The sequence below is a fragment of the Falco naumanni genome, chromosome 8 (assembly GCF_017639655.2).
Source record: "Falco naumanni isolate bFalNau1 chromosome 8, bFalNau1.pat, whole genome shotgun sequence".
NCBI classification, from domain to species: Eukaryota; Metazoa; Chordata; class Aves; order Falconiformes; family Falconidae; genus Falco; species Falco naumanni.
This window is the reverse complement of record NC_054061.1, coordinates 59,507,345-59,532,155: the sequence shown is the minus strand read 5'-3', so window position 1 is coordinate 59,532,155 and position 24,811 is coordinate 59,507,345. Positions and strand designations below refer to the sequence as shown.

The 24,811-nt window shown below is 44.0% G+C and overlaps 1 protein-coding gene across 4 annotated transcripts in view; it reads left to right on the top strand.

Moving 5' to 3' along the window:
• ADARB1 (adenosine deaminase RNA specific B1) overlaps positions 1–23,616 on the top strand; it is an 87,638-nt gene extending 64,022 nt beyond the window's left edge. For all 4 annotated transcript variants that reach the window (XM_040604114.1, XM_040604116.1, XM_040604115.1 and 1 more), the window contains 3 exons: positions 8,087–8,268; positions 16,470–16,648; positions 17,345–23,616. In XM_040604114.1, coding sequence (XP_040460048.1) covers positions 8,087–8,268; positions 16,470–16,648; positions 17,345–17,521 — 538 coding nt within the window. In that variant the 3' untranslated portion in view covers positions 17,522–23,616. The remainder of the gene's footprint in view (positions 1–8,086; positions 8,269–16,469; positions 16,649–17,344) is intronic.
• Positions 23,617–24,811: the final 1,195 nt, after the last annotated feature.

The window sequence follows — 24,811 nt, the reverse complement described above, 5'->3', positions numbered from 1 at the left end:
TCCAGCTGTGGGTAATGTCTTGCAGAGAAGAGCAAAAATTTTTTCACCCTGTTTCATTGCTAAGAAGGCTATAGGAATTAAGAAGAGCTTTAACATTAGGTCAGGTTGTTAAAGGGGAAGTCGGCCATGCTCTTCTACTCTAAAGAAAGGGAAGTATTATTTCTGATAATCTTTTTTGTGAAAGAATATCACGTGCCCATGCACTGGCCTCATTTTGTGCTTATTCAGAGTGGGAAATTCGAATGGAAGTTTGTAACTCAGTCTTTCTCTTTATTTCCCCAGTGGCTTTGTCTTATTGACCCTACCACCCAGATCTTTGGGACTGATGAAGTTGCACAAACAAAATCCTGTGCACGCTCGCTAAAGGCTGCATGTTCTGCAGCTATGTCTGTGCCCATCCATCTGTCTTTGAGTTTGAGAGTTATTTCTAAGTGGCAGGCTCCATGACGGAGCTAGCATGATTTCTGAACAGCAATGGAAAGAGCAGTTCTCATCAGTTCTTGGCCCAAATGACGGCAACCGATGTGAATGTATTCACTTTGATACATGGTGGCTGTGTGACACCTAGGTAAAAAAGTCGAGGGAGAGTGGTAGGAAACCACTAACCAAGATGTAGCATCTAAATAACCAGATGTAGCACCGTGTAACCTCTCAAACCAGTGACCTGAATCTTGACCGAGGCTCACTGATATGCAGCAAATCCAAGCAAGACCAGAAAAACCAGGACAAGTCAGAGCTGTGTGGTTGCTGGGCTAGGTACGGCTGCAAGGGAAAAGAGATTCTCTTGTCTGTAATTGCAAATATGACCTCAGGATAAATAAAAAGATGTTTGCAAGAAGCGCTACTGTCAAAGACCGTGGACTTCTTGCACTTACTGATTTTATAGTGTGAGCCACTGACTGAGCCACTTGGTGTAAAAGAAGCTCTGACTCCACTCCCTGTAAAGGTGTTGCTGCCAGTTTGTGCTGTGGTTCGTGGAAGGCATGGACTGGTCATAGAGATTCAGTTAATCTCATAAGGAAACAAAGAGAAATTGGATTTAAAATCAGAAAAGAAACCAGATTGCAGTTAGCTGTATAAAGTCAGCTCTTCCCATGCATTCTGCCAGGTGATGAGAGTAAAGCCCACCTAAATGAGTGTCCACAGCAAGCAGAGCATGACCCGCCCAGTGTGGGGCTGAGTTGAAGCTGAGCACCAGGTGCGTCACTGCATATGAATGACGAACCGCAGCAAATGTGGTTGCAAAGACAGACAAACCTTTTGTCACTGAGCTACAGAGATGAAGGCCACCACAGGGCTTACTGCAAGCATCCCTGGAGGTGCTGCTGGCCTCAGACTTGACAGGCTGATTACAGTAGGCTTGAAACCCAGAAACATGCAGGAAAATCCATGGGTGCAGCTACTGCAAACACAAGCACCTTCTGTTTAGAGCTAGCGAGAGCCCCTGGGTCCGTGTTTTCTAACGTCTTCATGGTAAGAAGCAAGTTGCCCCACATCTTGGATGCACAGTGGGCGTGGGGAGCTCCTAGTTCGCGTTGCAATTCAAAAGACCTTGAAATCTTGGTGTTGTGGTAAGCCATGCCCATTTGGGGGTTTAGTCCCTAAGATAGCTGCTGAGCTGTGTGCCTCTGTCAGGGAGGAGGGCAGGAGATGCATGTGAGGAGACAAAATGCTTTGTAGGGATAGTCTGACATCTTCTCACACGCTGACACCTTCGCTCCCTTGCTGTCAGTTGTAGGTAAAACCTTGTCATAAACAAAATGCCTACTAAATGCTTCTCTTCATAGTCATTACTGTTTATAAGATATGTTAATAAGAGCAGCTCTTTGAGTTCGAACACTCGTTTTTGTCAGGTTTTGCAGTCTGCCTCATGTTGGTAGTTGCAGGAGACTCCATTCATTTTCCTGAGGTGAATTCTGACACCAGTTCCACGTGCACGCTATTGTAAATTCAACGCAGTAGCGACTTGCCTCCTCCGTAATGCTGTCTGCATAAAAATTGCTGAGACTGGTACTAAGATATTTGATACTAACATCCAGCTTTATTGATTACTGCTGTTAGGCTCCCCTTGTTTCTATGTTTTCTCTAAAATAGTGTAAATAACAATTTCTATGCTGTTTGGGTTTGAAAGTTCAGAGGAGAGTTTTCACCTGAAGCGTGTGATTTTACCCTGGGTGTGTTTTTTTGGCAAGAGGTGCACTAGCACAGTCTGTGCAAGTGTTGCTGCAGAGTTAAATTTCACTTACCTTTTCATGTATCGAGAGTTGTGAAATCAGCTATATGTCATGAAGAAATCAATAGACTTTTTAGGAATCCAGTCGTATCCATTAGGAATCCATGCCTCTGAACACATGGCAGTCTAAAGCAGAAATGTGACAACACAGCAAGGTAGAAAGGACTGCTCTGATTCGGTGTCACTCTCTGGTTTCTCTACCCTCTTTTTTTAATGTGGTGTGATTGAGAACAGCAGAAAGGTTGAGAAAGTGCATCCCTCCTCCAGGTTGTTATCAATAGGATATAAGTGGTGAATATAGAATAACGAAACCAGTATAATACATTTGTAAAATTCCAGTTTTCCCAATGCAGTGCTTGTCTATAAACCTCGGGTGAGCACACTACACAGAGAGTATCCCCTGTGTAAATAGTCAGGAGCTGAACACACTTTGTGTGCACCGATATGCCAAGGCCATCATTGGGGTCTAATCTGTAAAGGTGGTGAGATGTAGTGGTTTGAAAGAGCATTTCCCTGAATGCTGGAGCACAAGATTACTTCGTAGACAAGATAGAGGACATGGGAAAATCTTGGTGGCAGGGAAAATCTGGGCTTTTGGTCTCACTGTAGCTAAGCGTGCATGGGGAACTGTGAACTGTAGAGCAAAGTGGGGATACAAGTCACCCCAAGTTATACTCCCAGGGAGACATTTCAGCAGCGTTTCTGAATTGAAGTAGATTTTGGTTTGCACTTGAAATTTTTCAGATGGCTGAATTTTTCATGCTCAACAAAAATACAATTAAAAGAAGAGGGTTTATTTAAGAAAAAGACTTAAATAAATAAAAAAAATGATCTGCCAGTACAACTTTGATGGAAATTTCTCAAAAGAATAATAAACCTGATACCAAATAATAGAGCTGTATGTAATTATGCATTATTTCTTCCTCATAGCAAACAGTGTATATATGAATATATGAAATAATGACGAGTTTAGAGAAGAATAAGAGGTTATTAAAAGGATATATGTTATATGTTGGTCAAACCCGATGTAATTTGTTGCTTCTCACACAGCTTGCTCCATCTTGCATCATTTTGCTCAGTAGAGTGGCTCCACTGAAATCAGTAAGACTTTCTGCAGGAAAAAAGCATAATTTGTCCAGTGCTTATTTCCATTCTAAAAGCAAGGTAACTTTCGTCTGGGTTTGGGAGTGTGCTTTCAGTAGTGTATTTTCTGGTGGGAAAAGTTTTCTAGGAGATTCTAGCATGCACGCTGAGGTGCTGCATCCCTCCTGCCTCTGCATCTCGCTGCCTCTTAGCAGTGGTCCTGCAGTTGTTTGTGGAGCTGTGCTGTAAAGTGGGCTGGAGAAGCTGCCTCTTCAAAATATAAGGCCGAGGGGGTTGGTTTGTTTCAAAAAAACTTGAATCATGTCACTGATCTGACTTTATGGAGAGCCACACCACCAATAAAATCAGCAGGCTGAGGAGGATCAATAGGTGGTGATAGGCAGTTTTCTTCAGTCAGACTTGGCGCTGAGGAAGTTATGGGGTGCAACTTAACACTTCATAGCAGCAGCAGATTAGAGCATCCTTTGACTGTCATCCTCTTTGTTTTTTAAATGTTTGGAACTGCACAGTGGCCAGGTAGTCAGATAAAGTTACCGTTTCTTTGTCCCAGAAAAGCAGCAGTAGCTCGTATGTGTAGTGATAGGAACACCGAACCTCCCGGTCCAAGTGCTAGTAAGGGCCATTGCAATGTGTCTGCTGCCCTGTCTGAGGAAAAAGGAGAGCTGTGGTTTTGATTTGCAGCTTTTGCTTCCCTTCTCATGCTTAAGTACTTTTCAATTTATTGCTAGAAGAGCGTTAGAAATTTTGTTGCCTTGTCGAACATGGTAGGGCTTAAATGCCACCTCATTGAGCCCCTGGTAGAGTGAGCCAAACAGCTTGGTGGCTTTGATCTTCTGTCTCACAAAAGGCAGCTCAGAAGCAAAAGGCAAGTCCAGGATGAGTAAATACGCCTTTGCTTTAACTTCCTGGCATCACATCAGGTTGCCTTTCCTTACGCTGTGTATCACTTGCAGAACTGCAGAGTTGAAGCTGAAAGAGCATTGCACACTGCTGAACGTGTGGCTGGTGTTTGGCCACAGGTATCCCCCATCCACACGTGGTATCCCAGCTTCCCTGCCCTTAGACGGCCGACTTGCTGATGGAGAGCTGGTCAGCCCAACAGCCGTGGTCGTACTCGGCTACTGAGCAAATCAACGTTAGCTGTAACGAGATCTAGACACCCAGCTCAAATCAAGGCACCTGTATTTAAGTGCTGGCAGTCTGGACCTGAATCCTATGGCTCATGCTTTATATCGATGTAAAAGCTTGTATTTTAAATGTCAGGCTTACTCTGAGGTTTTTTAAAGATTGTGAAAGAAAATTCTTGTAGTAACTTAAAAGCACTGTCATAAGAGGCATTGGTTTTATGCTCAACTAAGACAACCATCTCAGATTTTTCCAGTGAGAAGTTTTACGCTGGAGGGGGGGAATCTCAATGTCTGCTGAGAGGTGTTCTTTCCCTTTGGCAAATCTCTAGTTGACACACCTGACTTCAGGCGTTTCAGTGTCCCTGTTGACGTGATGCAGCATTCCTGTATTCTGCTTAGGCTCATACTTAGTGCTTTTCTCTGTTGCAGATGTAGTGCCATTGTCCTCCTTCAGTAGCGTGAAAAGGTACTGCATGGGTCCAGTCTGCTCTGTGGTCTGCCCAGTAAGACTAGACCCAAGATCAGGTCATTTTATGTGGGAGCTCTGCAATTTCGCCCATTGTCAGTGCAGGAGAGATTGGAACTGCTGAGTTAGCGATGGGAGAGTTGTCTTCTGTTACCACTTTCTTGAGCCATCAAATGCTCCTAAATGAGTCCTGTGCTGTGGCCAGGATCTATGGCCACTGTGCTGCAGTGAGGCATTGCACCGGAAAGGTTCTCTTCTATGTTATAAACTATATCTGAGCCTCAGAAAGTTTGAGTTTGTAAGCTAGATTTAAGTCGTTTCAGTTACTTAACTCTTTTCTGATACTCGTTTTAAAGTGAAGAAAAAAATCTTATGCTTATTTGTTTCACTGGAAAGACAACGCTGACTTTAATTAGGTTTTCTGTAATAAATTTTGCTTTTTCTGCTTTGCACCTCACAGTTTGTAGTGAAATAAAGAATTTGGCCCATTAACTTCAGAAGAAGTTGTGGTTTCAGTAAACATTAATAGTAGATTGACAGCTTTTGCTGGTATGCATTCTGACAATTTGTGCGTGTAAACTGGAGGGACAAGGCAGTTTTACCATTTCAGGAGTCAACGCCTGTGGCCTTTTGAAAACTGATGCGTGGTATTCATGTAGCTCGTTCTCAGTTTATGTCTATAAAGGGGGTTTTTAGTGTACATGCTAATGGAAGTGAGAAATTACTGTTTGACAGAAATAAGTACAGTATAAAAAAGGAACAGCAAGAAAGTCTTCATGCAGTCCTTCCTTTTGACTCTGTTACAACCCGCAGAACTTCATTTGGGTCTCACGTTTATCTCTGCATTACTGCCAGTTTCTGATACAAGTATGTGTTCTTTTATTATAACCATTGAAATTTAAAGCTAGTTTTATAAACCTAACCACCATCTAACCCTGCCTGATCTATATTCAGAGCTTGAGGCTTCACTTGTATGAACGGTTTCTGCAAACCTTGTCCTTGCAGCAAGTCAGCTGCTCTGAAACCAGTGCTCCTGAGCACGTACTGCAGCGGTAAATGTGATGTAGCACACCCCAGCAAAACAGCAGGTGGGTGGGCAATCACAGAGTACCTTTTGTAATACCAGTTCATGCAGTTCACCTTGCAGAAGCTTGTTCATTTGTCCATGCTCCTCCTCCTCTTTTAACCAAAAGAAGTTTAGCAAGACAAAGTTCAGCTTTCATTTTCTGTGCCAGAGAAGGTCACCAACTGTGGGAGGAAGCAGCAAAACACAAGTTCTGGAAATACTGAAAACTGAAGCCAAGAAAAAGGTCTGGCAGAGGTTTTATTTGAGGAGCTAGGGCTTGCCAGAGGAATGCTTTGGCCTTTTTTAAAATGTCCATCTGTCACTCAAGTAGTGTCCATTAAAAAGTAAAATGCGATGTGCCTCACTGAAGGAAGCTCGGTTTGTGCATCTGCAAGTTTCAGATAGAATTGTAAGACCCCAATTTGCAATGCTTAGTCTTGAATTCTTTCCAGATGTTTCTTCCATAATATTATCTGTGGCTGTGGCAGTCCATATGCTTCTCTATGCTTGATATAGATAATACTGCAAATAACAAGAAAATAGTATTGTGATTCATTTGGCACTTGAAATACCTCTGTGCTTACCAAGTCCTAGTCATGGTAAGGTCCTTAGAAAGGCATCTTGGCCTTGGGAAGCAATAATTGTCACTTGATGTTTTTACTTTGACATTTGGTTGCTGATTGCATTTTCAGTGTTGTACAAAATATGTCTTTATTCAATGTAAAATATGCCTTATTTTTAATTAGCACAGTATTTTTCCTCATTCGATAGGGCCAACTTTTTTAATGACAGGTGAGTAAGCTAATGCACATTGACTCCATTTTCATCCTCAGTAAAGATATGCAAAGAAGTTGTCTCCTTGGATTGCAATTTTTGTTTTGCCCGTTGTTTTTAAAAACATTTTGCAAGTCTTGTAGCCAACATGTGTAGTTCAGTTTTTGCAGCAGTGCAGCAGTTGTATTCAGCCTGAACTGATGACGATGCGTAGCCATGTCATCCCAGCAGAAGCTGCAAGAAACACCATTAGCAACATCCGAGTTCCCTGTTTTGCTAGGGAAACCTTGCAACCCGGTTTAGGATGGGCCTTTTAATAAGGACAATTCTACATGAGCATGAGAGCTTCCGTTGTGCGCATCTGTTCTATTCAAGCACCAAAAGAAAGTTTCCTGCTGCTTGTGTCTGGGTGTTGCAGTTGTGCTTGAAGTATGCTATTTTAATAGTGTCAAGCTGTTTGCAAGTATACCTCAGAGGCAAGGACAGTGAAAATACTCTGCAGGAGACTCTGAGGTTTTAAAAAGTACTTTGTATAACTGTTACATACAAATTGAGAGCCAAAACTTGATTAAATTAACGCAGTTACAAAAAAACAACTTCAGTGTTTTGCTCCTATGCTTGCTATATCCCTGCCACCAGACCTGATCCAGTGTAGGTCACAGTGATGCAGACAGAGATTTATGATTGGAGTTTATGAAGCAGCTAAAGTGAGCAAAGGGTATTTGCACTCTTTGCATATTTTCAGTTTTGTCCCTGCCCGTGGATATTGCAAGCAACTACATATGTCCTTTCTGGCAGTAGAACGTGGACAGTCTGGCCAGGGTGTCAAGGAGAAGTCTTCCCTTACGGTGATGAGGTGCTGAGGTCTTGCAGACCAACCCCTCCTGCGTCCTGGGAAGGATGGTTTGCCCACTGCCAGGTGTCCTTGGAGGCATCAGCTGCTGTTTCCGATTGAGGGTCTCACAGTTTCACCTTCTCCAACTGAATGATCCCGTCCTTCTCTGGCATTAGGGTGCTGGAAAATGCATCGCCAAACATGTTAGTGGGGAAGTAAAGTTATGGAGTCTGCATCCTGTGGATGCTGACAGTAGACCTGATGCTATAGGTTGTCTTACTCAGGATTTCGTTGAGCATCCCGTAAGCTGATCTCTGAAATTCTGGCAGGTGTGCTACCATAGTCATGTGCTGGTCGAGAGGAAGGGTTGAAAGTCTGGTCCGTTGTGATTGACTGCTATTATGTCTGGCAGATGTTACTTGTTCCATTAAAAAGAAAGTGTTTTTTTTGTTTTTTTGTTTTGTTTTTCCCTCCCTCTTAGGTGGAACGTATTGGGTATTCAAGGAGCCTTACTTAGCCTCTTTGTGGAGCCAATTTACTTCTCTAGCATCATCTTGGGGAGTTTATATCATGGGGATCATCTATCCAGAGCCGTATACCAGAGGATAGCAGAGATAGAAGATCTACCACCTCTTTATACACTCAACAGACCTTTACTTAGTGGCAAGTATCTAATGGAGAAAGCCGTGCCGGTAACTAAGTCTGTTCCAGTAGCAATGTGATTTTGCAGTTCTCAAAACCTTGCAAATTATGTACTGTCAGTAAACTGCTTTCTGGTTACAAGAGAGAAGTTATGGTCTAAACCTGATATAGGTACTCGGTCAGCATTACCATAGCAAGGACCCTTCGTGAGTTAAAAGATGGAAAGAACTGGGGTTATGAAACCTTGGGTGCAGCTTCACGTAACTGCTGCCTGGAGCGTGCCCTAGCAATATGTGAGGCAAGTTGAAGGCCCCAGCTTAGTGAAACCTCTTCCCGCCCATGAAATAGTGTGTTAGCTCTCGCTGTCACTTCTCTTGCCATTGCAGATATTTGTTGAACTGATGCATCATTAATCTGTATGCCAAGATAGACACATTTGGTTCACAATTTCTAGATCAATAACCAACTAAACATCTCAGCTGCCATGGTTTGTATTTTCTTTTTATCATCAATCTCTGTTGCATGCAGCATTAGCTTTAATTAGCATGGCACCCAACTTTGCATGACCCAGTAATCATCGTATTTTAATTTCCGCTTTGTAGGTTAACGCATAAATACTGCATTCAGAAGCTGATGGCACATTCTTTTGGAATATATTTAATAGAGTATTAAGCATATCTGACAGACAGCAATATGGCAAGCCCCAGCAGGTGTAGTTAGCGGTTGTCTTTTGCAGCTGCTGTTGAACGTTTAAGTACCGTTCTTTGGCTTTGCACGGATCCTGGGGTCTAGTGGGGCTAAGAGGAATGGCAGTATTTGAATTAACAGGTTGTAACTTCTGAGACGTGATTTTCAAAGGAAAGTTCTGAGGTGTCTTCAATTCTAAAACTGCTGGTTACAGTAATGCTGTGAAAGCTTTAAAACTAAAATCTCTTCTCCTCCCTCTCGTTGCGTGCATTGCTTTGTTCTGTAGAGCTTAGCTTTTGGCATGTGTCTGTTTATTTTCCAGGGGAAAAAAAAGATCAGTATTTTAAAGCATGTTTAAGGTTTGACATGAATTTTTAAAATAGATTTAGGGAGGGAGTGGGGCGAAGAGCATATTGACCAACCAGCATTTCTTTAGATAAGAAAGGTAATTAATAAGGATTCCCTGAACCAGGACATGTAAAAATGTTAAGCAATGTATTTGTCCTTATATTAGCAAGTAAGTACAGTTAGAACACTCTCAGTACCAAATATTTAATAGTTGTATGGGCACAGTAGCTGATGTATGGACTGTTTCTGCCTAATTTGGGGGAATTTTTATCAATTCTTCAAGACAGCAGGTTTGGGGTGGGGTGGGAGGAGTTTTTTATCCTTTTCACAACAGATAGTAGTACCTTGTCGTCTTAAAAGATATCTTTCTGCAATATTGAGATCATCTATTTGCCATGAAGTAGACCTTCTGTTTAAACAGTTCAGCCAGGACTTGCTGAGCAGTAAAGAGGGTTCAGAAATGTTCTCAGCTATTGAATTTTCATGGAAATGCACGTCTCAAAAAAGTACGGGGAGCTTGTTTGGGAGGTTGGGGGGAGAATTGTGTTGATGGGTTTTCTTCTACTAGTTCAGCCTTGAAAGCTAGTCGTCTGACCAATGCTGCTGGGTTCAGCTGGGGCATTTATGTAGCTACCCATCTGCTCTTTGATTCATACATTTTACAGTGGATTCTTACCTGGAATAAGCACCGCAGAAATACCTGTCCCCAATTCTATGTTCCTCCTGGTACCACACACACAACTGTGTGATGGTGACTCATTTCTACCATGAACTGAAAGAGAAATAGCTGTCCTTCCCTGCTGTCTCACCTTCTTAGCTGAGAAAGTACTGTAAAAACTGGGGTTTTTTTCCTCTCATAAAACAAGTTTTATGTCTGCAGGGACAATTGCATTAAGTCAAAGTCAAACGGAGTTATTGTTACCTACTGCTATAAATCAGCTTTTCATCATCTTGCTTTCCTCATAGAAGATTTTCTACTTACACCTCCTTCGCCCAGCAAGTTAAATGTGGACGTGCATATCAGAGTAGTTGGTTTTCAGCTAGGGGATGCCAGAAACCCCTATGCTGGTAGAAAACTCCCTCTTTGTGGTGACTCTTGGAAGCCTTTTGGTTGCAGGACCCAGCCTTTTGGGATGCTTTTTGCACTTGCAGCACTGAGGGCACATGAACTCTCACTGAGTTGAAGAGAAGACAACTTTGAATCATGTTAATTTCTAGAATAATCTGAAAAGGGATGGATTTCTCAATCAAATAGAATGAGGATGATTGTATAAGTCGGCCAGTAACAAAGTGCTAGTCTGCAGGGTAATCTGCACAGACATTTTGGAGCCATTGTGGGAGGCGGGCATGAAGGGGTTCACCCAGGTGGAAGTAGGGTGGCAGAGGTCAGCAGATAATCTGTTCAGAGAATCAACCCATGAAAATCCTTGAGAGCAGAAGTCGTTAAATGTAAGAGAGCCCATTGCATATAAAAGACAAGCTTTTCTTCACTGGCAGCAGCTAGCGTGAACCAAATTTTATCAGGCATCTGTCCTTACGGTTCCTGTTGCTGGTAGGTGTGCTCAGATGCCCGAGGACCTGGGCTGATGGCGTCTGCTGGGGCTCTGAGCACAAAGCGGACGGCAGGCTAAGCCCTGACGTGCTCTCCCGTCTGCAACAGCTACTCACCTGAGCCCCGAACCCTCCCGTAGCGTCTGCTTTTGTGGACAATGCCTTTTCTCTTAGTGGTGATTATAATATTAATACAGGTAAAGTTTTCCCTGTTTTGATGTCCGGTCAGTTGATAGTTTCTTATGCTTTAGTTTCTCTGGAGCTCCCTGTCTTTTACCAGAGTATTGTCAGAAATTTTGTTGTTGGCAGTTTTGACCCGTTCCCCGTGGTGCTGCTGGCAGGTATTTCCTATTTCAGTTCTTGTCTGAAACATCCTGGAGCACTGTCGCATCTGCTGATTATCTTGTCACCAGCATGAGAACTGTATTAGGTAAGATCGAGATCCTAAGGTACAATCCATCCAGCCCAGAACTCTTTTCCACAGGTAGGTAGGCAGTGAAAAGCAAAAGGAAATAGTAAGCCTCTGCAGAGGTGTCCTCAGAATCGCAGCGAAATTCCCTGTGTGTCAGGGACATCCCGAGTCAGGTGGTGAGAATCTTTGTGTTCAGAAAACCTTAATGGATCTTTCATTCATAAACTCCTGGTTTTGTTTTTCGAACTGTTTTCAACTTTTCACCATCCACAGCCTCCTTTAGTAAGGAGGGCTGTAGCACTTAGAAAGATTCATGCAGTGGAATTTCTTTTCTGCTAATTTAATTAGATATTCCTCAGTGCTCTGTATGGTACAGGCTATAAACAGTTGTCATGGCGCTCAGTTTTCTTTACCTTTGCAATATTCCTACGCAAGTCCTGTTTTTGCAAGCTTAAAAATCTTAGTCTGCTTTTGTTGTTCCTTGCATGGAGACCCTTCTACGTAAGAATCTTCCCATCCATTTTACAATTGTGTTTTTGAGCGAGTGAGATCAGAGCAGCACCTGATACTCAAGATAAAGCAGCAGCAGTGGGTTATATGGTGGCATCACGATATTTTGTTCAGTTCCATGATCCTTCAGTAATAATTCCTAACATTCAGCTTGTTTCCTTTGATTACTGTTGATCATTGACCTGACTGTTCGGTAGAACTGAATATTAGAAACGAAATTCTCATTCCTGAATGCTAATATCCAAGTCCAGCACTCCTTATGCAAAATTGCTTTGTTTTTTCTTCGTATGTATTACCTACTGTTATCTGTGAGGAATTTAATCTGCCTTTTTATTGTCCCGTCACCCAATGTTGTAAGCTTTTTTTCTGCTAGTCTTTGCAATTCCTTATTTATCTTCTAAAATAATTTAGTATCATCATCCAGTCTTACCAGGTTTTTACGCACGTGCGCGCGCACACACACACATACACACACACACACAAACACTTTCCAGGTCTGCACAAAGCTCGAGGGTCTCCAGCTGTGTTGGCTTTTCCCAAAGTCACCATCTCCTTCCAAGTGTCCCTTAAGTCAGTTTTCAAGGTAGACATTTAACAGAGAGGCCTCGTGCACCCTGGGCTCTTCAGGAATTGGTGTCACACTGGCCACCTCTGGTCTTCAGTTACTAGGGCGTTTTTCTGTGGAGTCTTTCTCAGTATTGCTGTGTTTACATCTGTGCCCAGTGGGGTGGTATGGCAGGTCCTGCAGCCTTCCTGGTGCAGGTGTCATGTTTATTGACTGGTAGTTCCCTGGCACACCTCTAAACTCCTTAACAATTGGAGTTGCATTGGCCACCTTTCGTTTTGGAGAACTTGTGTGGTTTGAGGGGAGAGATACGTACCGTGGCTGCGGTTCCTGCTGCCTCATCCTTAGTTTCCTTGAATGCGGTGCAGTGTTGTCTGGGTGCCGTAGCCAGTGTTTGCTTACCTCACACACGTACCCTACGAGTGCTTTTCACTGGCACCTCACTTTGTGTCGGTTCCCATGGCATGTTGCCTGCGAAGAGGGGCTCCAGCCTGGGAACCCACCCACCCTTTTTGCAAAACATTCATTCATTTTTTGCATGCAAGAAGACTTCAGCCACCACAGCAAGAGTGGTTATTATAAATGTTCATGCTTCAGCACTCCTCTGGCTGCTGTCTACATTCGCATTTTAAAATATGTTTTTAAACAAAACTAAATCCTTCTGCAGAACCTTTGGTGATTTTCTTTTGGCTGTTTCCTTGGTACTTTATCCCCCTGTTCATATTGGTGTTTTTCAGCTCTTTCTCCTTTTTAATGAAGCTTTTTTGAACTGTGCCCACAAAGAACTGTCAGGCTTTATTATTTACATAAACACTAGCACAAAGAGCTGTGACCTTTGCTTGTGCTTATTATACCCCATTATAATAATGTTCAACAATAAGTTCTGAGCAGTGTTCTCTAAATAGCTTAGATCAGTCTTCAGAGGAGAATAATATATTTTATTTTCTATCCTAGCTTTCTCTCCCATTACCAGTTTCAACTTATCGTGCTATGTTCACATCTAGATTTTTAGGGGGAAGGTATGATCCACCTAAAGTCATTTTGCTCTTGAGATGACCTTTATTCCCTGTCTGTGCCACCCGTGATCTACCTTCAGTGATTTTGCCATATCTCCAGGGTTCATGCAGATAATTAATCAGCTGAACAGGGTGTTGTTATTTAAGTCTATTTGAAATTCTGAGTTTGTTCATGTTTGTTTTTTTTAAAAAAATTTATTCAATTCATCAAAATAACCTAAGGAATGCAGTTGTGTAATTGCCACGGAAGTGTGGTGCATACTGGATGTTCAGCTTCCTCATCTTTATTTGATTTGTTTGTGTGGGTGTTTGTGATGTCCCAGGTCTCTGAGTAGCTGATGGGGCAGAAGCAGGCTCAAGGAGCAAGTGATGTCTTGCAGTACTGGATGAACTATATCTGATCCCTGTACTTGTTCAGTAGCATATGGAACAAAAGCAAAGGTAGTAATACAGATATCATTAAATTAAAGAAAGAATATGACTGACCTGCTTGTCGTGTGACAGCAATTTCTTTGCTCTCTTGCCTCAGAAGTTTTTTTGTCTAAGAGTTTTGTCAGCATGGGTCTGTTACACATGAGTGTAACAAAAGCAGCCTGAATTGATACGCTTTTGGAGGCTCAGAGCTGAGATTCGTTTTGTATGCACCCAGAATTTACCATTTATTAGGTGCAAGCTTCACGCTGTGTGGCTTATGGAGCGGCAGTGTTTGCACTTCAGTGGCACAGGACAAGTTGTGTTGTGCATGAGCAGCTCCGGTTTTCGGGAGGCGTGATGTGCATGGTCATTGCCAACCGCTCGGAAGGACTGTGGAAGTTGTGATGAGGACTTTTCAGCTCTTGTCATAAAGCCCTGTTCTTGCTGGGTCTTCCTCAGGTATTGCTTGCCTGAGATTCTTGGTGGTACCTGCTCAGCAGGGACCGCTGTCTTCCCTCTTGGGTCGGTCAGTGTGTGAATCCCACATCCCCGCTCACCAATTTGCAGGTCGCTGGGCGTAGATTTGCATCGTCCTGCTGTACTTCAGCTTCTGGATGCATCTCTCCTAAAAGAAGTCTGGAAAGAGCTCTTCACGAAACTTTTGTTCTGATTCTCAATTTTTTCAGCTTATATTTTAAGAAAATAGGGAATGATAGGATTATTTTTTATTATTTACTTATTCACTTAATTACTGGTTATCAGTCATAGTGACCAGGTTGACAAAAACCAAACGTAAAAATACAACAGCTTCAGGGAGTTTAATATGATTGATATTTCAAAATGTTTGTTTATTTATTAAATGGGGAATTGATTATAGTAAGCAAACTGAATTTCAGTGTGTCGTTTAGACCTCATAGGTCTTGTGTACACTGGCCCAGAGGTGCCACGAGACTGGTGCTGAGCCAGTGCTCAGGTGCCTGAGGTTGGCTTAATTTTGTTTATTAGATTGTGTTTCAAATATCAGCAAGAAATACATCCTGCTGTAATGTTTACATGCAATTTATCCAAATTTACTAGATTTTATAAAGTGTAGGAGTTAGCATAACCTCAGAGTAGATTCGAAATAGGTTCTCAGAGTTGTTTTAAAGTAAAAATGGGATCTTATTGGAAAGAAAAAAAATGCCCTGTTCCTTTGTTCTTTGCTGGTGAGACAACTGAGACATCTTAAAGGTAGAATTTTGCCATCCTGTGATGTCTGCAGGATTAAAACCGATGTGCTCCTCAGCTTTTCCATAGCATGCACAGCCCAGACCCACGGTCCTGGCTGCTGCTTGTGAGCACCGAGCGCCATCCGGCTGCACATGCAAGAGAGGAGGTGCACACGGATGGCAGCAGCTGCCGTCATCTTTAAGCACGGTGCTGTGGTCATATATACAGTACATCTCTGCAGTGCTGGAGTGCTGGCGGGGAATAAATCCTGCCCTAGGCAGGCTGGGCAGGCAGCCAGCCAGCCTCGCTTCACAGTGGGGTTAGACTGCTGGTGTTTTGCTTCTCCATCAGTAGAGATGAAGACGTAGTTGAGAGGTGTTGCACAATTTAACATCTGAGCAAAATGATCCGAGTCCTCTTGAGTCCTGTGGCTTGCCATTTCTGGGCATTGTAAGTAGCAATGGGCATGTAAAATGGGTAGGCAGCTGAAGCACAGCTGGATTTACGCTGAAAGACTCAAATGTCTGCCAGTTTGGGGGTTCTGTGAAGGATACAGAGGATGGGACTGGCTTTGTCTCACTTGGATGCCCACAGCATCAGTGCTGCTGCCTGTGCTAGTCACACCATGCCCCAGCATAGTCCATGAGAAATAGGAAACAGAGTGGTAGCTTTTAACGACGCACACTCGACAGCTGCTGAAATGTAGGCAGCTTCACATCTTGGTCTGCAAGGCAGCCTGCTGTCTCGTACCGCTGCTCTGACCTCACTCCATTTTTATGGCAGAAAGTGAAAAAGCACATTGTAGGCACTTCTGAATAAGCACAACCTCTCCGAATAAGACTGTACTCCATTTTTTTTGGCAGAATTGTGAGTTGAAACATGACCAGGGTTTGTAGTTTCACACCCGTTTTGAAATGAGATAAGCAACCTGCACCTAATTTTTTACACAGCAGAGCGACAGGGAATTGATCGGAGAGTTACAACTGTCAAAACCTTGCAGTATCTGCTCTTCCCTACGCTTGCTCATCCTGCTACTGAGTGGACTCTGAGAGGGGCGGTTTCTTGTGCAGGAGCAGAGCAACTTTTTTCTGCTTCACAATTATTTGCAGATTAATTTGTTCAGTTAGTCCATTGGTTTGCCCTATAAGCAAGACCAGATCCTCCTGGGATTAATGTGGCAAGGTGCTTGTGTTCCTGTGCCCATGGAGCCTTGCTCTGCAGGATCTCCTCCGCTGAGGGGGCTAGTTCCTCCCGGCTCCAGCGATGCACACCTGCCCTGCTAGGAAGGACACAAGGAGACAGCACTTTAGCCAGGTTGAGAATGAGATGTGCATGGCAATATCTCTGCAAGTCAGTGAAAAATCTGCAGGAGAATGTCCTTGGAATAAAACAGCTGCCTGTAAGACTGCTTAGCAGTGTGATTTTAGTAGCTGTATCGCTTAGTCCCCAATAAAAACAAAAATCAAGAGTTAGTATTTATTATTCTCATTAAACATCACTTTTCTTTCAGGTATTAGCAACGCAGAAGCCCGTCAACCAGGGAAAGCACCGAACTTCAGTGTGAACTGGACAGTAGGAGACACTGGTCTGGAAGTTATTAATGCTACAACTGGCAAAGATGAAATGGGTCGTGCATCTCGCCTTTGTAAGCATGCTTTTTACAGCCGCTGGATGCGTATTCATGCAAAGGTATGTCTTCCAGAGTGCTAGATTTTCCACTTCTTACTACTTAAATACCTGTGCGTGCTGCTTTCTGTATCCAGAAGCCATTTTCTGAATCTGTTTTAAGCTAAGCCTGATGTTAGCTCCTGCTCCATGTGGTAATGGAAAAGAACAATGCATTTGTCTAGCTTATTCTTTAATTTGATGATGTCTCGTCCAAAATGCATGCAAGGATATAATGATCCTTGATCTATAGCTAAGGAAACAAAAGGTGCTATCTCTTTTGAGCTTGCCTTCTCATTTTAATTTATTTGGAAGGATAATCCCCGTTTCACGGCAGTCGAACCTACAGAGGTCTCGCCCTGGCCCCTCAGAAAGAAAAGCTCCAAGAAAGTATCTGTCAGTGGCTTTGGAGCATCTAGATTTCTTCCACCAAAGGAAGCTGATAATCTGGAGACAGCAAAACGCAGGCTAGCGGGGCTAAGGGGCGTGCGCAGTGCCTGTGCCGTGGCTGCTGCGGAAGGACGCGCTTTGTGAGAGGCAGGCGTTGCAGCTGGGTGCAGAACCGTGACAGCTGGCAGGAGCAGTCCTGTACACGTCTGCCTTTGCCTCGACATTTGGTTTAGTAGTTCATTACCTTGCTTTAATAATAGTTGTCACTCTCAAAGCCTTTGGCTTAATAGGTTCTTGTCTTTCTTCTTTTCTCGTCTTTAAACCACACAGCTTTCCTCCAGCTTGCGCTCAAAGATCCTCAAGCCTAACCTGTACCACGAAACCAAGCAAGGAGCCACTGAGTATCAAACTGCCAAAGAGTGTTTGTTTAAAGCATTCCTGAAGGCAGGACTTGGAGCCTGGGTGGAGAAACCCATAGAACAGGATCAGTTTTCTCTCACGGTCTAATTCACAGACTGCACATCACTTTGGAAGGGGAGTTGTTCTGGAAATTCCTGGTGTCCAGCACTGCTTTCTGGCATCTCCACAGTGGTCAAAACATCTTTTTACTGTTTGGAGTTGGGTTTTTTCCCTTTGTTTTTTTGGTTTTTTTTTTTTTGAAACTTCATAGTAACTGTTTCTGTTTTGCCTAAGTATTGAAACTCAATGATCTGACACATAATTGTATATTTTGTTATGGGAAAGTAATTTCTGGTGTATTTCTAGAAATACTTTTACTGTAGAAAACTAGCAGTAAGGCTGTCCTTACACTATACAATGACTCATTTTTTCTGGGTTAAAATAATTTCTTTTTTTAATTCAGTGTCATCAAGTGCGTGAAGAAATGAAAGTTTCTCTAGGTTTTACACCACACTTTTAGGAAGTAGCTTAATTTTTTTAAAAGAAAATAGGCGACAAAGCTGATTCTACTCCTCTGTTAACTTGTTTTTGAACTGCAGATATTTCTAGCGTATAGATCACAGAGCCAGAGTGGAGTCTGGACAGCTAGTTTTTCCCCACTTCCTTGCTCTTTAAAACCAGCTGCTGAAAATTTCATGTCTTTGATGTATGTATTTATTAGTCTGTGACCCAGTTTTTAACATGCAGCTTTTTATTCTGTTTTTAAAAATACATTTACCTCCCATTTACACACATTGTGAAGTCTTCATTTTTTTTTACCATTGTAAACTGGAAACAGCAAAATAATTATTTGTAAGTTAAGAAGTTTAGTCTATAACGTGCAGAAACCTGTTTAGAAGTAGGTGATTTGTATATCCCAGGAACTCATCAGAATACAATCGTAACTGTAACAGTAATATGACAACTTTAAATTGCTCATTTTAAGGGCACTAAGCCTGAATTGCCAAAACCAGTCACTTGCTGGGTATTAATTGCTCTCCTGTCAGAAATGAAAAGCTCTTGTATGGACAAAAAGTTGTTACAACTTCTTTCCTGTGAGCTCTATCTGCTTTCACCCAAATTTTTGTGTCTCTGAGATTCCATTGCATTTTAGCTTTACGTGTGTGATGGTCTTCATGAAACTAACTAGGTAAGTTGCTCTCAAACATGCTTTCATTTGCTGTGATGATTACTTAGAAAGGTGTTTTTCCTGAAGGTGTAGACACTTCTGCTTTATGTAAAAATATAAGATAGAAGGGGGAAATGTTGTGAGATCAGTTTAATTAACTGGTGTGTAGAAGGCATTTTTAAAAACACTTTTTAGTACGTGACATTTAGGAGCAGATGAGCCAGTGTCCGGTGTCGCTTCTCTGCTCACATGGCGTGCGTCCAAACACGTCCCTTGGCTCATGCCCATCCAGGTATCACCTGTGCTTTCCGAAGAGCATCTCCGAGATCTTCCATGTTCCCTTTGCAAGTATGAAGGTGATGCTTCATGACACGAGAGTTTGCCTGACAAAACCAAGTTGGTGCACCCACTGCTCCAGCTGCTGGTTCCCGTCCCTCCGCTCCACCGCCCCTTGCCTATGCTCACAGGACAGCAGATCAGCGGGCTGGTCCGTGCTTTGAAGTCAAACCAAGGGTTACTTTTTTAGACCCACATTGGGTCAGAGATCCCGTTTAGAGTTGTGCCATTGCACCCGCAGAGGCTGTGGAGTGGAGCGTGGGTTCCTTCAGCCAGCTTCACGGCCAAAGCCTGTGTATCACGAAGCTGTGACTGGAGCGAACCGTACCTCAGCCCCAGCATCTCCAGGGGGTTAGAAAACACTTGGGGGGTGCTGGAGACTTTGATGTCAAACCACTTCTGGCCAATCGCCAATGCCAAGGAGATGTGCTGCTGTGTTACTGCTCAAGTAGGAACACGTTTTCAACTTCAAAAAATGATCAAGCTCACAAATTACTTGTGCATTAGTTGAAGCCTCTGGGTTAGTGTCTCAGAAGTAACGGCACTGAGGTGCAAACAATGCGTTTTTGGTGGTATTGTGGGTAATAGCGAGCACTGCTCTGGGAAGGCGAGCAAGTTTGTGGCCTGGTGATCCCCTTGGAAAAGTCTGATGCTTCCAGAGGTTACTGCCTTTTCCAGATGCCGGAGGAACAAATGTTGCAAGCTGCAATAGACAGGCGGTGTTAATTCAGCTTTGTTGGTGACTTAAGCTATCCTGTCGGCTTCTCATTGAACCCAAAAGTGCTCCCGTGGCCTCTGCAAGCCCGACAAGGCTTTTGCGGTTGTCATCTGACTGAGGCTTAGGCTGACCTATTCGAAAACTAAAAGGCATTTAATTGTGTGTGGTCAGATTTTACAAGCGCTCAGGCATCTTGCCTTTGAGATCAACCTTGTCTCGCTCGTGTTGCAGAAATTCTGTTTGTGGCTGTAGCTGAGGACGTGCATATGTTTCTGCAGGATCGAGGGAAAGCTGGTCGTACCGTGCGCGTTTCCTTGAGATCATTACTGCTGTTAGAGGAAATACACTCTTTTAAGGGGCTCAGTCTATTGGTTAATGGAGTCTGTTGATAATTTCCAGCAAATTATTTTTACCCATCTTTCTGAAGTGCTCATTCAAAAGTTGGTGTCTCTCTGGGTTTTTTTGATGACTAGGAAAGTATTAGCTCAAACTATTTTTTTTATGAAGTCACAAATATGAGCAATATATTTAAGTATTATTATTATAGACATAGTTTTTTAAGCCGTTTGAATGAACGATAAAAATTAAACTGTAAAGAAAATACGTTCCATGCCAAAACCTTTTGATGAAGGAATGGTGTCAGGTCATTTATGAGGAATGAGTTCTCTTGTTTATAATTCCAGGATTTCAAAAAAGGAAGAAGTTTTCCAGGGTTGTATGCAATCCATATCTGTCTTCCGGGAGTCAATAAAACACCGCTTGGCTTCCTTCGCCTGCTTGTTACTTTTTGTGCAGTTCAATGTGCACAAGTTGGGAAGGGAGTTGGGAGGCAGAGTTGCGATTGCTGCTGCTCCCGTACTCCTCACACATCACCCTCACCGAGCACGAACGGATAGCGATGTATATAATTTTAAGCAACTGCGAAAGATAAGACAACTCAGGTTCTGGCAGCTGCCCAGTGTTGTGACCGACCTTTCTGTCGGGAGCTGCGCGTCTGCCCGGCGGGTTGGGGGGCTGGAAAGCCTGGGCTGGGGGGGGTGGAAGCTGGCCTGCACAGGGACTTGCAATGCTGCTCTGGGAGCTGCTTGGCTTCTTTTAATTATTATTATTATTTTGTCCTTCTTTTTGATTGACTATGAGTGTTTGTCTCAGGATCTTCAAAGGACTTAAAGAGTAACAACTTTAATGTTGATGAATACTTGAAATCTAATTTAAGGTGTTTTTCTCCAGATGACAGTCTAGCTATAATAAAGTTTGTAGGTTAGTAAAATAGATAATTTTAAATATAGATGTTTGAAATATATATGTTCTGCAGGATCGTTTTAAGAAAATTTGGGCCTAAAAGCTAACACTTGAAATATCGATTATGGCTGTACTCAGGACCTGGTAATAATTATAGATTATTTCTTACCACTTGTATGTGAAGTGTATCGTGTGTAGGAGCTTGTTAGCGACCGTTCTCCCCCAACGGCGTAGATGTCCCCATAGCTGTGGTGGCCCCCGCTTGCCCTCGTGTAGCTGGTGATGGTAATTGTGACTCTGCGGGCTTAGGGGTGTACAGCAGCAGGGTTCCCGTACAGCTGGCAATTGCGATCTCGTCTTAGAGAAATCTTTTTGTGACCGGTTACTGCATAGGAAACTCAGGAGTAGAAGACTTTCGTGTGTTATTACCCTGTACATCCTCTAAATCTAGAATAACTTGCAGCTGAAAGTCTAAGGATCTTGGAGTGGGTGTTGCATTTCATCAGTCCGGGTCTGTGCTATCTCAGAGTGCCGGCTGCCCAAGGGGCAAAACCACGTCTCATCCTGCTCTCTCAGTGAGAAAGCGCATGAGACAGAGCTGTGGGTTCGGAGCGCTGGGTAGCACGAAGCAGTGTGTGTCTTGTGGAAGACGAGTGCCGCCTTTTGAAACCAAGCTGTCTTTTTAAAAATAACCACCCAGGAACTGAGAATCAATTCTAAGAATTGCTTAGTCGTGGTCACCACATAATTGATATATATATATTTTTTCTTTTTTCTTAAATATCAGTGGTTTTCTAAATAGCTAAGATTATTCTTGCCATTCCTTCAATTAAGCTTTAATGCTTGGAAGGCTCGTGCTTGTAGAGAAGCTGCACTTGGAATTCTTTGCATTTTTATCATCATAAACTGTCCACTGTGAAAATTATCCCAAAGTTTACCAAAAAAGGAAGAAGAGCTGCAGTTCAGGTATACAGTCAGAACAAAAATGTCTAATGTTATTTAAAACCTAAACCCCCACAGAAATAAAACGTATAAAATACAATTATCCTGTCTTAGAACTGCCGTGTGGTTTCTATCTTTGGGGTTTTTTTCTAATACTAAGTGATTTCCATTGAGTTTAAAAGATCACGTCTTTGTTCAGCGCGCTCCTGTTTGGAGAGGAGTTGATGTTTAACCCAGGGTTACCTGGAGGTGACGGAGGCACAGTAGTGAAAGGGACATGTTGTGGCTTGTGGAAGGGATGCTGAGCGCAGTGCCACGGGGCAGGGGCAGGGCCCCGCTGCACCCCAGCGCGGTGGCCGGGTCTTGGTCCCTGTCCCGCCAGGGGCTCGGGCCGGTGCTGATGCTGAGGCAGCATCTGGCTGCAGCAGGAGGAGGAAGGGAGAGAAATTGAAATTGCCGGTTTCTTTGGTTCCTAAAGCAGAAATGATGGTGTGGGATGGGATTCCTGCTCCCTCCTGCTGAAGAGGCCCTTGGGCAGGAGACGGGGAGTACGGGCCAAACGAACTGGCCGCTCGGCAGCAGCGGCTCCTCCCAGCCACGGCCTTTCCCAGAGATGTGGCAGCACAGGCGGCCCCAGCCGTGTGGAAATCTGTTAGCGTGCATTGAGCTCGCCGCCCATCCCTGATGGAAACAACTGCTCTGGAGTATCCGCAGCGATTTTGGGTCGACCCCCCAGAGAATAAGGTTGCGTGGGTCGCTGTGGTGGGCGGGTTGGGTACTTAGAGCTGCAGGATGTGTGGTGCTTCATCACTAGGCAGGTATTTGCCCCTAAAACACACCCAGGTAGATAAAACTAAGGCCTGCTTTTCCCTAAGTACGTCTGCTAGCAGCATGTGCCTAAGCTGTGATGGTGCTTCTGATCAAAAGTTCTCCTGTCGTTGTTTCTGTGGAGCGGGTTGCAGTAGGAATGATGCAGACTGACAGGGGCTGTAAAAAACGAGCTGCGGCTGAAATGCTGAACCTGTCGGCGCTGGTGCAGAGCAGACAGGACCTGAGCTTTCTCCTTGGATCACGTCAACATGTGGTGTCTTTCAGAACCTTTGCAGCCAAAGGTCTGCCCCCTTGCCTGTCCACAAACGGACAGTTAATAGTGCCAACAGCATCTGCGTGTGCAGGAATGAGTTTCATGGGTAGCTGTGTTTGGTTTTCTTCAGTCATTCCAGAGAGGAGAAATTAAGAGCCGTGTTTGCTGTCAGGCGTAACAATTTAAAGAATTTCTGTTCTCTGAAGGGAAGGATCCCCAGTCAAGGTCACTACAGTATTTTTTGCATTTTTAATACCTTCACCGTTATCATACCGATATCATTTTTGTTGTAGGTCGGCTGAGACGTCTTTAACAAATTTTAGATCAAACGTGTGTGTGAATATATATTTATACATACATATATATATCGCTGTATATTATTTGCATTAAGCAGTTACTCTTCCCCAGTCTTCCTGTGTGATGGTGTGAATACATTAGCTTTACCTACCTGGTGTAAGGATATTAAAGAACACTCTCAGATACTGTCCTCAACAGTTACTTTCTCCATTCATAACCCCAATTTTGAAGACGAGACCTCATTTTACCCTCTGGTTTGTGTCTTTCCTTACAGCACACTTGTTCCCATCCCAGTGTCACTGCTGAAGCACAACCCATCGGTCGATTATTCTAAGCAATGACTGTTTTGCATACTACCTTGCTTTGTTTAATTAATGTTTGTACAGAGATTTGAAAATATAAAGAGCTATATCATTGCTAAGTTTCCTCATTGTTTTTGTATATTGATACGGCTAGTGGCAGGGGGAAAAAAATAAGTGAAACGTCACAAAATACCATGTGTGTCCCTAAAATGGTGGGTTTGGTTACATCCTGAAGAGCTAGCGAGGAAGGGAGCGGAGGGTATTTACGTGATGCTGCCAACTTGATCTCTGAAATCGCAGCTTTTGCAAAGAGAAAAGGAGGGAGGGAGGATGTGCACGCTTGGGGACGCACGGCACTGCTGGGGGTGTCGGTGCCTGCGGCTGCGAGGGGGAAGCTCTGGAGGTGGGAGCTGCCCTCCCTGCCCGTGGGACCTGGGTGCGGTGGGTGATGTGCAGTGTCACCGCTGCCCGGAGCACGGGCGAGGGGAGGGCGAGAAGGTACCCAACGGGTCTGCAGCTCTGGCGTGGGTGTGTGGCTTGCAGCTGGCTGCGGGGGGCTGCGCAACTGCTGCTGCTTTTGGAAAGTGGTATTTTGCAGTCATTTACTCAAATCCCAAGCGCGTGGGTCCCTAACTTCTAGGGACTTGCAGGCGTGCGTCCTCCATCTACCTGGTTGTAGCCTTGAGCCCTGCTGCTGGGTGAGCCCTGTGGGCGCTAGCCCCCACCGGGGGTGGACCCCAGCTCCCCAGTGCTGGGGACAGCAGAAGCCTGGTGCTCACCTTTACAAGGCCACACGGCAGCCCCACGGACACGCCTGGTAGCCATCAATCCTTTCCTTCCCAGCAGGAACCTGTACACCACAAGAGGGGAAAATCAGCCCTGCCTCGCCGCCCCGCTCTCCGCAGCCACTATCAGCAATCCACACGCACCAGCAGCATTGCGCTGGTTGCTTTGGTTGGTTTTACATGTACCTGCAAGCCCCGCTCCAGTGCTGGTTGCAGGAGGCAGCTGCTCAGGCCCCGCGTGGATCTGGAGAGCTGGCTCTGGTCACAGGCTGGTCTGCCGTCTCCACCTTGTGACAGAAAGGCTGTGCTGGCAGCCAGGGAACTCCACAGCCAAGAAGGGACACACTGAATAAAACCAACGCAGCAGGCTGCTAGGACAGCTGTGCAAAGATTGCGAGTGCAGCGGTGCTTTAGGTTTCGCACCCCCTGCAAGCCCTCCTCTGCGGAAAGGCGTGGGAACAGACACAGAACGCGTGATGTTTGTCCTTGAAGGTGGAGAGAAAACCCATTGCAATACTCTCTGT